This window comes from Ictalurus punctatus, chromosome 20 (genome assembly GCF_001660625.3).
Source record: "Ictalurus punctatus breed USDA103 chromosome 20, Coco_2.0, whole genome shotgun sequence".
Lineage (NCBI taxonomy): Eukaryota > Metazoa > Chordata > Actinopteri > Siluriformes > Ictaluridae > Ictalurus > Ictalurus punctatus.
The window spans coordinates 20,823,136-20,837,664 of record NC_030435.2 but is presented as its reverse complement, the minus strand read 5'-3'; the positions used below and the strand labels follow the sequence as shown (position 1 = coordinate 20,837,664).

The 14,529-nt window shown below is 39.2% G+C and overlaps 1 protein-coding gene across 1 annotated transcript; it reads left to right on the top strand.

Annotated features, from left to right (window-relative positions):
- The first annotated feature begins 4,824 nt into the window (after window positions 1-4,824).
- Window positions 4,825-14,017, top strand: LOC108280890 (nucleolar protein 9). Its single transcript, XM_017496386.3, has 12 exons — window positions 4,825-4,861; window positions 6,952-7,274; window positions 7,496-7,732; window positions 7,873-8,094; window positions 8,591-8,698; window positions 8,860-9,001; window positions 9,240-9,432; window positions 9,557-9,697; window positions 10,562-10,681; window positions 11,657-11,866; window positions 11,952-12,057; window positions 13,340-14,017. The coding sequence occupies exons 2-12, from the start codon at window positions 7,031-7,033 to the stop codon at window positions 13,492-13,494; spliced, it is 1,878 nt and encodes a 625-aa protein (XP_017351875.1). The 5' UTR covers window positions 4,825-4,861; window positions 6,952-7,030; the 3' UTR covers window positions 13,495-14,017.
- Window positions 14,018-14,529: the final 512 nt, after the last annotated feature.

The following is a 14,529-nucleotide window of genomic DNA, read 5'->3' as shown; positions in this document are numbered from 1 at the left end:
CATTATCGGATGTGACGAATGGAGCCCACCATAATGAGGCGTGTGTGTGTGTGTGTGTGTGTGTGTGTGAGTGTGTGTGTGTGTGTTACAGAAGTGTTGGGTGTGGTTAACTGACTACTATACTGTGACATGATTGTGCACAAGAATGTCTTTTAGCCAGGAAGACATAAATAGTGGTTTTTGTTTTTCTTCTTCTTCTTCTTCTCCTTTTTGTTCATTGCACAGCAAGAGAACGTGTTAAATTCACAACTAGCTTATATAGTGACTAAACCACAACTACAGGATCCATGTCAGTCTGGCTGAGCACACACAAACACTTTAAAGAGTCATCAACACTGGAACTAGTACTTCAACTCCTTTAACAAGTAATGCAATTTATATCAGTGCTGCTGGATGCTCGGATATGACTTGTAGATGCTCGTATATGATTTTATAACAACAGTTCTGACTGTTGAGGAAAATCCAATCGTTTTCTGTAGCGCTCATCCTATAGGGAGTCTGTCCCAGGGAACTCGGGACACAGGGTGGAGGACAACCTGGATAGGGTACCAACCCCTCTCAGGGCACAATTGACACACTACGGACAATTTGGGAATGTTAATCAGTCTACAACGCATGTCTTTGGAATGGAGGAGGAAACCAGAGTACTCGGAGGAAACGCCCGAAGCAGAGGGAGACCATGCGAACTCCTTGGTTTATTCTAACACACTCATATAGTTTCTATAGTAATACACTGTAAAACATTTACTGTAAAATTGACAGTCGTTTACTGGCAGAAGTATTGCAAGTAAAGTTCCCAAAATTCCAACTATCTCAGTCTGACAGTGCTGGGATTTGAACATATGTTCTTCTGAATACTAAACACTGAATAACCACATTACGCTTAACTGGCTTGCACTGAGTCAACCATCACTACAACTGAATTAATAATAATAATAATAAAATGTGTATTATATAAAGTTCAACTCAAGGTCAACAAAAGGAATGATTTTTTTTTCCTACTACTTACCATTCTTACTACGTCCAAAAACATTATCCATACCATTCTGCATTTTCTGATATTTTACGGTAAACCAATGCACTGCTGTAGCTGCCTAATCGTTTACTATACAATCCTGTAAAATAATAAAACAGTATTTTATCGTTAAATAAATACTGTAAATTCACAACTTTAAAATGTAATAAATACGTTGTTTAACAAAGAAATAAAAATTCAGTTTATATGGTGATGCTTTCTGTAAGGAGATGCCTGTTTAACATTTATAGAAGGAGTCTCCAGTGCTAGTGCTTTATAACGGTCAGTCATTTTTCCACTCAATGAAAGTCTTTAGGTCAGAGAACTTTGCGCGTACCCTTACAAAATAGCATTGTAAGGAAATAATGTTCATAGCTGCTAAAACATACAAATGACAACAGAAATGTGGACATCATGGATGTTGATTTTGTTGGATATTGGATGGTCATTGTGGACATCGTGGATTCCCGGCCCACGTGACTCCACATGCCGAAGCGTCCTTGGACAAGACACTGAACCCCAAGTTGCTCCCAATGGCAAGTTAGCGCCTTGCATGGCAGCTCTGCTACCATTGGTGTGTGAGTGTGTGTGAATAGGTGAATGAGAACCAGTGTAAAGCGCTTTGGAACCGCTAAGGATATAAAAAAAAAAAAAAAAAGCGTTATATAAGTGCAGACCATTGACCATTTACCATTTACCATGTTCCACAACATTATTGAATGTACCTAAAAATGGTTGCAAAGAATGATGTCATTCATGTCATTTATAAATGTAATCACTGGCAAATCGCTATTGTATATTAGGAATAAAATACATTAGGATGTGCTGTCATTGGAAAATAATTGGAAAATAACAGTAACTCTGCTTCGCGTCAGACCACATGACACCAGCCATATCGTGTGTTATTCCTTACTTAGTGAATAAATACCTTTGCCCAAACATCTTATGAAAGCATTTTACTAAGTATGTGTAAACAGCTTAATAACTGCCCTTCATACGTTTTGAGTGAAGAGGCTCTACAGGAAAACTTCTACATGTCCAAGTAACAGTACTATGTAATACAGATTTGGTAAATAGAGATTAGGCTGAAAAATACTGGAGTATTCATTTGATTCAGTGTTGTAAAAGTGTAACACTAACGTAACACTTTAAGAGCTAGTTCACCAATATACTGGTGGTACTGTATACTGTAGGTGGTGAAGAATGTAAATGTTTATTCAGCTCCATAAGGTAATTCAGTACTGAAGGTCTCAAGTCACCAGTGTGAGCGATATTTCAATGCTGTATCTTTTATTTTAGAGATGATAAAAGTGCTATGGACAAATATTACGTGGAAAGGGTTTCTGTGCTTGGAGCAGAGGAATGATTGAAATACTCAATTCACTGGTATTTCCACATTCTTACTGCAGGTCAGCCCTGCAATTTAGGCAATCTCTCAGTTTTATTGCACAAGAACAGGCATGTCTGGATACTTCGGGGTCAAGAGGTGATAAATGCCCAGCTCTGCTCTTTTCACATCCTGGCACATGGATGAGAAATGAGAAATGTCATCATAGCCAATTAATCATCACAGATTAGTTCATATCGACGCCTGTCTATGTGTCAGCTGTCACGTATTATTTCGGATGAGACGTTAAACTGAGGTCCTGATTCTCTGTGGTCATTAAAATTCCCAGGACATTTCTCGTGAAGAGTAGGGATATTTCGCCAGTGTCCTGGCGAAATTCCTCCACTGGCCCTTATCTATCATGACCCCCTAATAATCTCCATTCCTGAATTGGCTACATCACTCTCCTCTCCTTTCCACGAATAGGTGGTGTGTGGTGGGTGCTCTGGTGCAATTTGAGTGCCTAGAAAAGCACTATATAAATCTAAGGAATTATTATTATTATTATTATTATTATTATTATTATTATTATTATTATTATTATTATTTGATTAATTATACATACAGTACTGTGCAAAAGTCTTAGGCACCTGCAAAGGATTGCTGTAAAGCAAAGATGCCATCAAAAATAATGAAATTAAATATTTCTACATTTAATTTAATTAACAGTAGTCTCAGGTACAATTTGTGCAGTTTTATAAGACAAGTATCTGGTAAGTTTTACTGAGCATCCTGGAAAACCTTCCACAGTTTATCTGGAGACCTTGACTGTATCGCACTTATTGTTTCTTTGTTTCTTTGTATATAGTTTCGCTTTTTTTTTCAGCCTTCATTATGTTTTCATTATGTTGTGTCATGTTTCATGGGTACTGTAATGCCAGTGCTACAGCATAATACTTACAATGTAATTACGACTGTCACACAAACGTAGTTTTATTAAGTACATTTCACAAACTACCATCAGAAAGATAATCTACATGATTTCAGAATTTGGTGAGCTTAATAAACGAGAAACAGTGTGACCCAAAGAGGCCAAGAACACAGGAAGAGAGAAGAGGAAATGAATATAAAGGGCACTCTGGGGTTATAAGGAAATTATTACAACGAATAAGTGATACAGCAGATCCTTATGTGAGAAACAGCACTAATAACAAGTCATTGTTGAAGAAAAAAAGGCTGTCTGTGATACGTGTATGCATATCCTAATTCATAATGAAATGTCTTTTTTTTTTAAGTAATGTCGCATAAGTATGACTTGAGTAAGGCTTGCCTGGCCATCATTATATAGTAAGCTTTAGGTCAAAAAAAGGGGAAGGGTCCTAAATGACTAATGATTGTCACACCCTATAGACATAAACTGGTAATATGATTGCAAATAAGGAAGCTGGAAAAAAAAAAGTTTGGGGAGGAGATGTGCTTGAAAGTGTGCTGATTGTAACTGGTGTTTGCTGTTGTCCTGAATTTATAATGTTTTTCTTTTTCTCAGTGTAGGAAATGGCTGCTCAAGCTGTTGGAAGAAGATCCAGTGACCCAGTGACCCACTGGGACCCAGTGACCCAGTGAAAAATCTTAGGCTTCTTTGGTCATTGCTGGAAGGGAAATGCATTTTTTTTGGTCTGAAAAGCTACCAGCTGCAAAGAAACAGGTCGAGCTGGTCAAACTAAAATCTAATTTTAACTGTATATTAATTACAATGACACAATCATCAGAGATGAACCAATTAAAAGTAGTTTGCGTCCCTTATTGCTCTCCACACATGAAGAACTCTGAATAACTCTGAATATGAACTCTGGAAAGCAAAACATGGGATTTTCAAATCCGAATCACTGTGATCCAGATTAAACTTTTTTAACAACTGGGCCCAGGAGACAGAGGTGTGTTTTTACGACCTGCTATGATCCACAATACAATTTTTTTTTTTACTATTATTCTTACTAGGTCAGTATAGCTCTGAAGAAAAAACAATGACGCCCTCTAGTGTTCGTACTCCACATGTGCACTCTCGGTCCCCCTGTAGCAATAATATAGTCTACTCGTGGCTTTTGGACTTTATTATGATTTAATGATTATGTTAATGACTACTACATAATCATTGTGTTATGTTATACGAGTAATATCTATACATTTAACTTTAATATTAATGAATTGCATTTTTATACAATCGAACTGTATGGATTATACACATTTGTATGAGGGTTATGTTTATTCCATTCAACATTTGAATTTAGACTTATGTTGTATTATTTAAGGAAAATAAATTCTCAGTTGTATGTGTTTACTGCTACATACGCCACAAATTTCTTTAAAATAAATAAATAAATAAAAAATATTCGACAGTTTAACGCCGTAATGACGTTTAGCTTTGGCGTCACTAGCTATGTGTCGTCATCACCCTGCGACAACGTTTTCTCCACTGACCATGTGAGGAGGGGGATATAGCAGGGATGTGAAACGTTCAGGTGGGTATTCTGTGTTTATTTTACTAGCGTTTTATGTTCTCAAACATTATGGATAGCTGTTCGCTTAAAAAAATGAAAAGAGCAAGCGCTTCCTTTCTCACCCACCATTTTCTAGCGATGTTCAGAATCATCTAAATGAGGATGTAGAAGTAGTGGAGACATTGGAGCAAAGTTGATGGAGAGTCTTTATTGGTCACATATACATTGCAGCACAGTGAAATTCTTTTTTCTTTGCATGTTCGGAGGTCGGGGTCAGAGTGCTATATCAGTCTATAATTTTAATGGTAGATTTATTTGAACAGTGAGAGACAGAATAACAACAAGAAAATCCAGAAAAACGCATGTCAAAAATGTTATAAATTGATTTGCATTTTAATGAGGGAAAAATGTATTTGACCCCTCTGCAAAACATGACTTAGTACTTGGTGGCAAAACCCTTGTTGGCAATCACAGAGGTCAGACGTTTCTTGTAGTTGGCCACCAGGTTTGCACACATCTCAGGAGGGGTTTTGTCCCACTCCTCTTTGCAGATTCTTCAGCTCCCTCCACAGATTTTCTATGGGATTAAGGTCTGGAGACTGGCTAGGCCACTCCAGGACCTTAATGTGCTTCTTCTTGAGCCACTCCTTTGTTGCCTTGGCCGTGTGTTTTGGGTCATTGTCATGCTGGAATACCCATCCACGACCCATTTTCAATGCCCTGGCTGAGGGAAGGAGGTTCTCACCCAAGATTTGATGCTACATGGCCCCGTCCATCGTCCCTTTGATGCGGTGACGTTGTCCTGTCCCCTTAGCAGAAAAACACCCCTAAAGCATAATGTTTCCACCTCCGTGTTTGACGGTGGGGATGGTGTTCTTGGGGTCATAGGCAGCATTCCTCCTCCTCCAAACACGGTGAGTTGAGTTGATGTCAAAGAGCTCCATTTTGGTCTCATCTGACCACAACACTTTCACCCAGTTGTCCTCTGACTCATTCAGATGTTCATTGGCAAACTTCAGACGGGCATGTATATGTGCTTTCTTGAGCAGGGGGACCTTGCGGGCGCTGCAGGATTTCAGTCCTTCACGGCGTAGTGTGTTACCAATTGTTTTCTTGGTGACTATGGTCCCAGCTGTCTTGAGATCATTGACAAGATCCTCCTGTGTAGTTCTGGGCTGATTCCTCACTGTTCTCATGATCACTGCAACTCCACGAGGTGAGATCTTGCATGGAGCCCCAGGCCGAGGGAGACTGACAGTTCTTTTGTGTTTCTTCCATTTGCGAATAATCGCACCAACTGTTGTCACCTTCTCACCAAGCTGCTTGGCAATGGTCCAAGCCCATTCCAGACTTGTGTAGGTCTACAATCTTGTCCCTGACATCCTTGGAGAGCTCTTTGGTCTTGGCCATGGTGGAGCGTTTGGAATCTGATTGATTGATTGCTTCTGTGGACAGGTGTCTTTTATATAGGTAACAAACTGAGATTAGGAGCACTCCCTTTAAGAGTGTGCTCCTAATCTCAGCTCGTTACCTATATAAAAGGCACCTGGGAGCCAGAAATCTTTCTGATTGAGAGGGGGTCAAATACTTATTTCCCTCATTAAAATGAAAATCAATTTATAACATTTTTGACATTTTTGCGTTTTTCTGGATTTTCTTGTTGTTATTCTGTCTCTCACTGTTCAAATAAATCTACCATTAAAATTATAGACTGATCATTTCTTTGTCAGTGGGCAAACATACAAAATCAGCAGGGGATCAAATACTTTTTTCCCTCACTGTAGATAACAATAAGGCAAACATATTCATACTAAAAGCCAAAAAACTGGAAGAGTCCTGATGAGTCCCCCAAGAGATGAAGCAAGGGTCTAATCGCACTGGCACCACTATGAGCAAGTAGTCAAAAGGCATTGTGGGAAACAGACCAACATGTAGATAGAAGCAGTTTAAACTAAAAAGTCAACTCAGAATTTCAACATGAAATAAATCTCTTGCACAGCTGATCACATGTTGGTTATACACTGATATGTGGATTTGTACTTTAAAGGGAATTAATGTAATAGTGTGAATGCTTTCGCTCTCAATTAATATTGCTTGCATTCACCTTTCAGGTACAGAGAATTAGAGGAACCTTGAAGTGTGACTGAATGCATCCCAGCACGTTTTGTTTGCTTGCCGTGATACAGTGATATGAGAGAGATGGTGGAGAAGATGGGAGCAAAGGGTCAGAAGCATTTTGGTGAACAAGGGCAGAAGAAGATAAAAAAGAAACCTGATCGGAGTAAGGGAGGAGGAGGAAGCAGTGGCGGCCGTGGTGAGGAAGGGGGAAAGGAGGAAGGAGTAAAGAGGAAACGCCTGGATGCGATGACTGTGGGATATTTTCGTCGTGTGAGTGAGAGACTGAGCGAAGGATTCGCAGACGATGAGGAGCAAGGTAAGGGAGAAAATCTAGGCAAAGCTTATGTTTTAACCTATAGGAAGAAATGCTTTTGGATCAGGTTTTTTTTCCTGCTATATTTAATTCCAGATCTTGCTTAGAGAATTATGATAAACTAAAGACTAACATCACTCACAGGCCTTAAACTATATGTAATAATTTTCACCCACAGTTTTTTTTTTTTTTTTTTTTTTTTAATGCCTGTTTCTTTTCCCCAGCTCTCTTTGTCGAAAACGTTCTCTCTGAGGTGAAAGGACAAGCTGGCGTCGTCACTACAGATATGACGGGCAGTCTGGCTCTCCAGAAGCTTCTTTCATTATCCAGCCCCAAACAGGTAGCAGAGGTTCTTGCCGAACTGGGTGGAGAAACGGGGTCAGAGTTTAAAACTGTGTCATGTGACAGATGTGGGGGTCATGTGATGGAAAGTTCCATCAAGCAGATGGCAAAGTGGACAGGTAAGAATAACATAATCAATACTGTATCTATGAGCGATAACGAGGGGCGACATGAGGTCATTTTTTATCTGTACAGCAGCGATGAATCACTATCCCGTGTTTACCAAGATCAGACTGATGGACTTTGTGTTTTCCTGCAGACGACGGCAACTCTGAAGAGAAGAGCAGCTCTGGAAATGAACAAGAGGAACCGGAGGCTGAGAACTGTGGGACGCTCGAGGATCAGGTGCTAACTCTTTGTCGAGTAGTGAGAGAGAATATCGTAGACTTCATCAAAGACCCTCACGGATCTCACGTGCTTCGAACGCTTATACACGTGCTTGCGGGATGTTCGGCGAAAGAGCAGACTGATACACGTCCAGGTGGGAGAACTGAGTCTCACGTATATTTATCACATAATTTATCATTTACTACAGATATATTCGTACCACCATTTATCTGTAAAATTGACCAATTCATACCCAAGTATCAGTTTTAATATTTGTTGGTTGCACTCTTTATTAGAGATGCAGTGGGGTCCAAAAATCTGAGACCACATTGAAACTCTTTTATTATTATTATTATTATTATTATTATTATTATTATTATCTAAAACTGGAAATGAACAAAGTTTTAGAACCATGAAAAACAAAAGGAAATGTTTACTATCTTGAATACTCAAGATTCTGCACTATTTCTAAGTCACTATTTTAATTGAAGTAAATTTTTGATATTGATCGTTCACCAACTCCAAGGTCAGATTTGTATAAAAGGTCAGATTTTCCTTCATTCTTATGCCATGATTGGATCAGCTTTAGTGAATTATCTATTATTCAGAGCGCTGATCTTTAAAAAAAATGGGTTTTTTTTCCCTCATAGCAAAAAAGCAGAAGAAAGCAGAACCTGAGCTGACAGATTATGAAGCACCAACATCATTCTGGTGGGAGCTCAAGTACCTTTCAGAGTCTCTGATAGAAAATATGAATGGTGAGTGCCATAAAGTCATAATCTTATTTTTTTTTTTTAAATCACAAACTCTGTTAACTATCCTGATATTTACAACAACTCTTTTTAAACTAACATAGATAGAATTTAGATGAGATCTTGCACTCATGTTTTTTTTTCCCCTGTTCTTTTCTCGCTGTCAGTTTGTGCCACCAATCCCACTGCCAGTGCCGTGCTTCAGACCCTACTGACCATCTGCCACAGGAAGAGACCCATTCTATGCAAAAAACTAAACAAGGGCATCATAGGATACCTCACATCTCAGAGCTCAGCTCTTGGAGTCAGGTCAGGATGGAAGATCGATGAATGGATGGATGGATGAGACATATCGTATAAATGAATGGATGGATGGATTTTTTTGGACATAAGGCATTGATAGATAGGTGGGATTTATGTGGAGAGATGAGACGATGGATGGATGGATGGATGGACATGTGTATGCGACATATGAATAAATAGATGGATGTGAGATACAGAATCTTAGCACCATCCTGTCTCTCTTTCTCTCTATCTCCTTCTCCAGCCCCCTTTTGGTGTTTCTGAAGGATCAGACATGCAGTCGGCTCATCCAGACAGTGTTTCAGTTCTCCCATAATGCTTTGCTTCGAGACACTTACAAGAACCACTTGAAGAACCAGCTCGTGCCTCTGGCGCTTCATCCGTTTGCAAACTACACCATCCAGTCCTTGATCGCAGCCACGGTCAATTACAAAGTGGTGTGTAATTTCAGATTTTTTCCACAAAGCACATCAGCATGTCAAAACCACGTTATCTTTACAGTATCAAGTCTCTTTTAATGCTCTTCAATGCTTTCTAAACCTCTGTCTGTTTCTCGCTCAGTTTCTGAAGGTGTATGACGAGCTGGCGCCTGGGTTCGAGGCGATCCTGGCGTCGGGGCACATGGGGGTCATAGTGCAGGTGGTGGAGAGCTGCGTACACAGAGAGGAGAGGCAGGCTGACATGCTGCAGCACCTCCTAGAGGTGAAACTCAGTTACTACAGAAGTCTCTGCAGAAGCCCTCACAGCATACACGCTTTTAAGGCTATTCAATGTTTACCTTTTATTAACGGTATACAAAATTTGCCATTTATTTTACCTCCAGCCTAAAACTTTATAAACATTTGTGCACTAAAATAAAAATTCGCCAAATTTTAAAAGAAATATCAGTGAACATTCTGATTTTGTATTGAACATGCAATATGAGCATTTTATTGCATCAGAAAATATAAGAACCTATCAGGTTTTAATACGAGTTTTACCACAGTGAAGGGGTGGAGCATCAGTTGGCTTGGTGGTGTTCCCAATTTGCATATTCATAAAATGTTTAGGGGTCTCTGTGTGCGTTTGTTTCGTTTGTCCTCTCCTGTTGTGTAACCTTTTTTTGTAAAAGAGCCATTTCAGGCAAGTTAAATAATATAGATTTAAAATTTCTTTTTTAAAAAAAACTTTTTTTTTAAACTTGCATGTGATACTTTGTCTAATTAAGTAAAATTTTCAGTGACCTTATTACTAATGACTAAATTGAATGGCATTATTATTATTATTTAAGTAGTATATATGTTTTCATTTTTTAAACTATAAATACTTTTAATTAATTATTATTACTAATAATAGTTTTCAAAAATATATATATTTCTAACTGTAAACAATAGTTAGAAATATATTCATAATTATTATTTTATTTTATTTTAATGCACTGGCTTTATGACCAAAGGCAAATTTTAATATAATATAATATTAAGAGATCATGCCACTAAATCATGGACTGCACTGTGGCCGTGGTATTTATGAAACTTCAGTACTTGTTTTCCTGCATTAAACAGTATTAACCGGATTTCCTCACAGGCTTTTCACTGCAGCGAGCCCTCCACACGTCACCTCTCCTGTCTCCCTCTCTTCCTGTCCTTATTGACGTACGATGTGTACTACAACACAGAAGCAGCAGAGGGCGACGCTGTTCCTCAGGTATCACACACCTCACACAGGACTCAAACAGCTTCCATTAAGAACCTGACACAAATAGCAAACACTGGATCAAAAACAAAAAAAAGACCATGACTATAGGTGCAGTTGTGTCCAAGAGTGTAAGTTCATGTCCAGGAAAGCAAGAGCAGTTTTATTTTTTGTATTTCAGTCAGTATGATGCATACAAAAAAATTCAAAAATAAATCCATTGTATGAGAAGAGTGCATTCGGATTCAGTTTCTTGAATAGGAAGTATTACCTGGGTAAAGTTTTGTATTATATTTTCGGTAAGATGATTTTTCTCTCTCTCTCTCTCTACTGGACATTCTACAAGGATAATCAAAAACATATAACTGTGTGTGTATAGTTGTTCTGTATATTTTTGTTCAACGTTTTAACCAGTTGAAAACAGCTTAGAAGAGCGTAGAGCATAGAGATAAAGTTTTCAAGATGGAGGGATTTGTACTTTCCTATATAACATGATGAGCTGCATATTAACTTCACGAGAGAGGAACGAGGATTAATTTAAGCGTACTGTAAGCAATAGCAGGAATTATTTCACGGATGTTCCATAGTGTTAAACATGACTAGAAACGGATAAAAAAAATAGTACATCATTCTTTAATTAATAGAAGTGATGTAAATGCACCAGAGGAATAAAACACTTCAACAGGGAGGAAGTTTATTTCATTTATTATTTTTCTATAACAGCACTCCTCGTTGTGTTTTGTGTCTTTTAATTGCAAATCGTCGTCGCGATTGTCCTTGGTTCTTGTTATTTTTAGAAGAAGTTACTTTGTGGTGTTACAGACGGTCCACGTCTCCGTTCACGGGTTTCGGTAGAATGTAATTGCCGCCTGTGTTTTGTTGAAGAAGCATGTTGCTGGAACAGTGTGTTTGCAGACACGCACCTGTTTTTCAGCAGCTGGCCTTGAGATTAGGATGGTGTGATAGGACAGTGTTTCTCCTCCGCAGCGCCCCCTTTCGATCAACTACCACGGCTCGCGCCTGGTCCAAGCGCTGGCCCGCTTTAAAGACCGCTCCATCCTGATGAACAGCCTGCACAGCCTGACCGCAGCCGAGATGCTGAGCCTGGGCACGGAGCAGACGGGCAGCCATGCCCTCCAGGCCCTCATCACGCTCTCCAGCGACAAAGGGAAAGGAAAGATCCTGAGGAAGCTTGAGGTGAGGCAGGGACTCTTGATGACCACCACAGTGTCGTCACTGATTTCGACTTGTCTCTCATTCCTGTCTCACTTACTGTACGCAGGGACTCTATACTCAGCTGGCCTGCTCCAAATACGGCAGTCGTCTGTTGGAGGCCGTGTGGAGCAGCGCCACCATCAGTCAGAGGCAGAGCATTGCAGAGCAGCTGGGTGAGCTAACCGGAAATCGCTAATAGAGTTTAGCTACTCACACAAGTTCTGTAAAATAGTCTAATCTCTTCGAATTAAACAGTTGTCCTTCTATATATTTACGCATTGTGTCATAATGAATCACTATCAGATCTATCATCTACAGTCAGTTCAGGTCATCTGAAACTTGTGTGGAATTTTATAAACAACAGGAGGTTTTATGCTGAAAAGAAACGTGCAGAAAAACGCACAGATGCACCTAAATGTAACCCCCAGCATAATTTTTTTTTCATGTTACAGATGTTATAAGATTCATACTTGGAGTCACAGTAACAAGTTTCAGAAGGTAGCACATAATGTCCGAGATTATACTGTTTTCTTGGGGTTTTTTTTAATGGAGTAACAATCACAGCAAGTACTACAGCAAATACTTTGATTAGTGGATGAGGTCAAATTTATTTATTAGTTTTTTATTTATTTTTTTTTTTTTACATGATCCCAGGTAGGAGTCAATATTTAGTGGATTTTTGGTGGTTGTCATGTTTGCAGGAGAATCCTAGCCATTTGGGAAAGCTATAGGTTTAGGGACCGAGCCTGAGGAGAGTAAAATTAAGGGATATGTTGTTGTGATTGACCCACAAGTAGAGAGGAGAAGAAATGAAACACAGTCGCATGTTTCTCTGATGAATACTTTAATTCTTTTACGAGTGTAGTATACCGCAAGCCTCTAAAACTTTGAAAGAAATACCAGTAGGACGGTAACCTAAATAAGATGTTAAATATAGATATTAAATTAAATTAAAAAAAACATGTCTGGGTGACATGCCTGGAGATGGCTCCTGAGTTAGGCTAGTATTTGCCCGTTTAACACTTATTTTTCCCCCACAAAGCTGACAAACGGCTTCATCCAAATTTATTGGATCACTTCTCTCGTTAGGCACGAACACAAATATTCCTATAACAGCATGCCCCCAAGTATTTTATTTTATACTTGTCTGCCTGATTTTGTTCTAAGGGAGTGCAAACTTTTTCACTCAACTCTCCTGGGCACATTGACGTTATTTCTAATGTATAACCTGCATTTTTATGCTGAGAGCAGTTTTCCGTTGAATGAAATGAACGTATTTTACCCTTCGCCCTCAGGTTTTCCAATTGGGAAAAGAAAAAGATGTCGGTCATGATCTTGATAAATATTACAACGCAATCCAGGCTTTAAGTAGATCAAAAGCAGCATCATGTATATGTACGATTCGTTATAGTTAAGCATTAAACTGTAATAATCCGTGTGCATATTTTCTCTCAGTCCCCAGTGAGTCTCAGCTGCGCTCGGATCAGTTTGCACGCCACGTCTGGGCAAAATTCGGCCTCGCGCACTTCCAGAAGAGACGCGGTGCCTGGATGGAGCTTCAGACGGGAGAATCAAAGAAGAGAAAGATGTTCAGTGACATTCTGGAATAACTGCTTTGAACTGGTACTTTTTTTTTTTTTGCAGGGCTTAAATGAGTGTTAAATCACCTCCTGTGGACTGAAATCCTACACCATTAACACAGTTCCTACAGAGTTACAGTTAATCCTCTGTTATTTGTTTTGGTCATAAGTTAACGCTTGAGATTTTTTCTGTGTAGGTGACGTGTACAAATAAAATTGTGCATTTTTCCATTCTGTGCAGTTGCACTGTCGTCTAAAATGTCGCGATACATGAAGAATTTTCACGATGATGTTTAGCGTCACGATAGTGCCATATTGGAAAAAAAAAAAATCTGAAATGAAAAAAATACATAAAGGATAGATTTGATCATTTAATAAGCGATTAGATAAGTGTGTTGAAGCCTGATTAGTGATGATATTTCTATACTATTGTTGCATTATAATTATTTCATGAGGCCTTCAGCAGAAATAAATGTTTTGTATGTAAATAATAAATACAGTTGTGAGATTTTGTACTTTGTGAAATTCCATGACATAAAGCATCAGAAATTGATCTGGTATTTTCTTCCTTTGATCTGTAACAAGCGTTTATGGTGCTGATGGTGGAGGTGTCGTGGGTGATTAATACCTCATAACTAGAAAACGAGTGAAGGAAGGAGAGCAAGAGCAAGCAGAGTGCAGCTGTGACTTCTCCTGCTCTCTCTCTCTCCTGCTCTCTCTCTCTCTATCTGAGTGGGAGAGAAGGAAGAAGACCGCGAGCCTGATCACAGGGGCGATGTGACATTCAGCTGCAAGAATCCCCTGACTGAGTCAACACCAGCCTGATAGAACGCCTCACACGAGTTCCTGGGAACGTCAAACAACTCTCGCTAACGGCCATTAACGTCAGGTGGTGCACAAATGAGTTAAATTAAAAGGCCAGTGTGGTTTTGTCTAGAGCTCCTTTACATCACTCATCTGCAGAGGTGTAGGAGATTCAGTGTGGTCCATTAAAGAACAATACGACTTCTATGTGGTGGTGTGAAACGGCGGGGCACAGATTACAGATGAGATTTCTTCTGACCG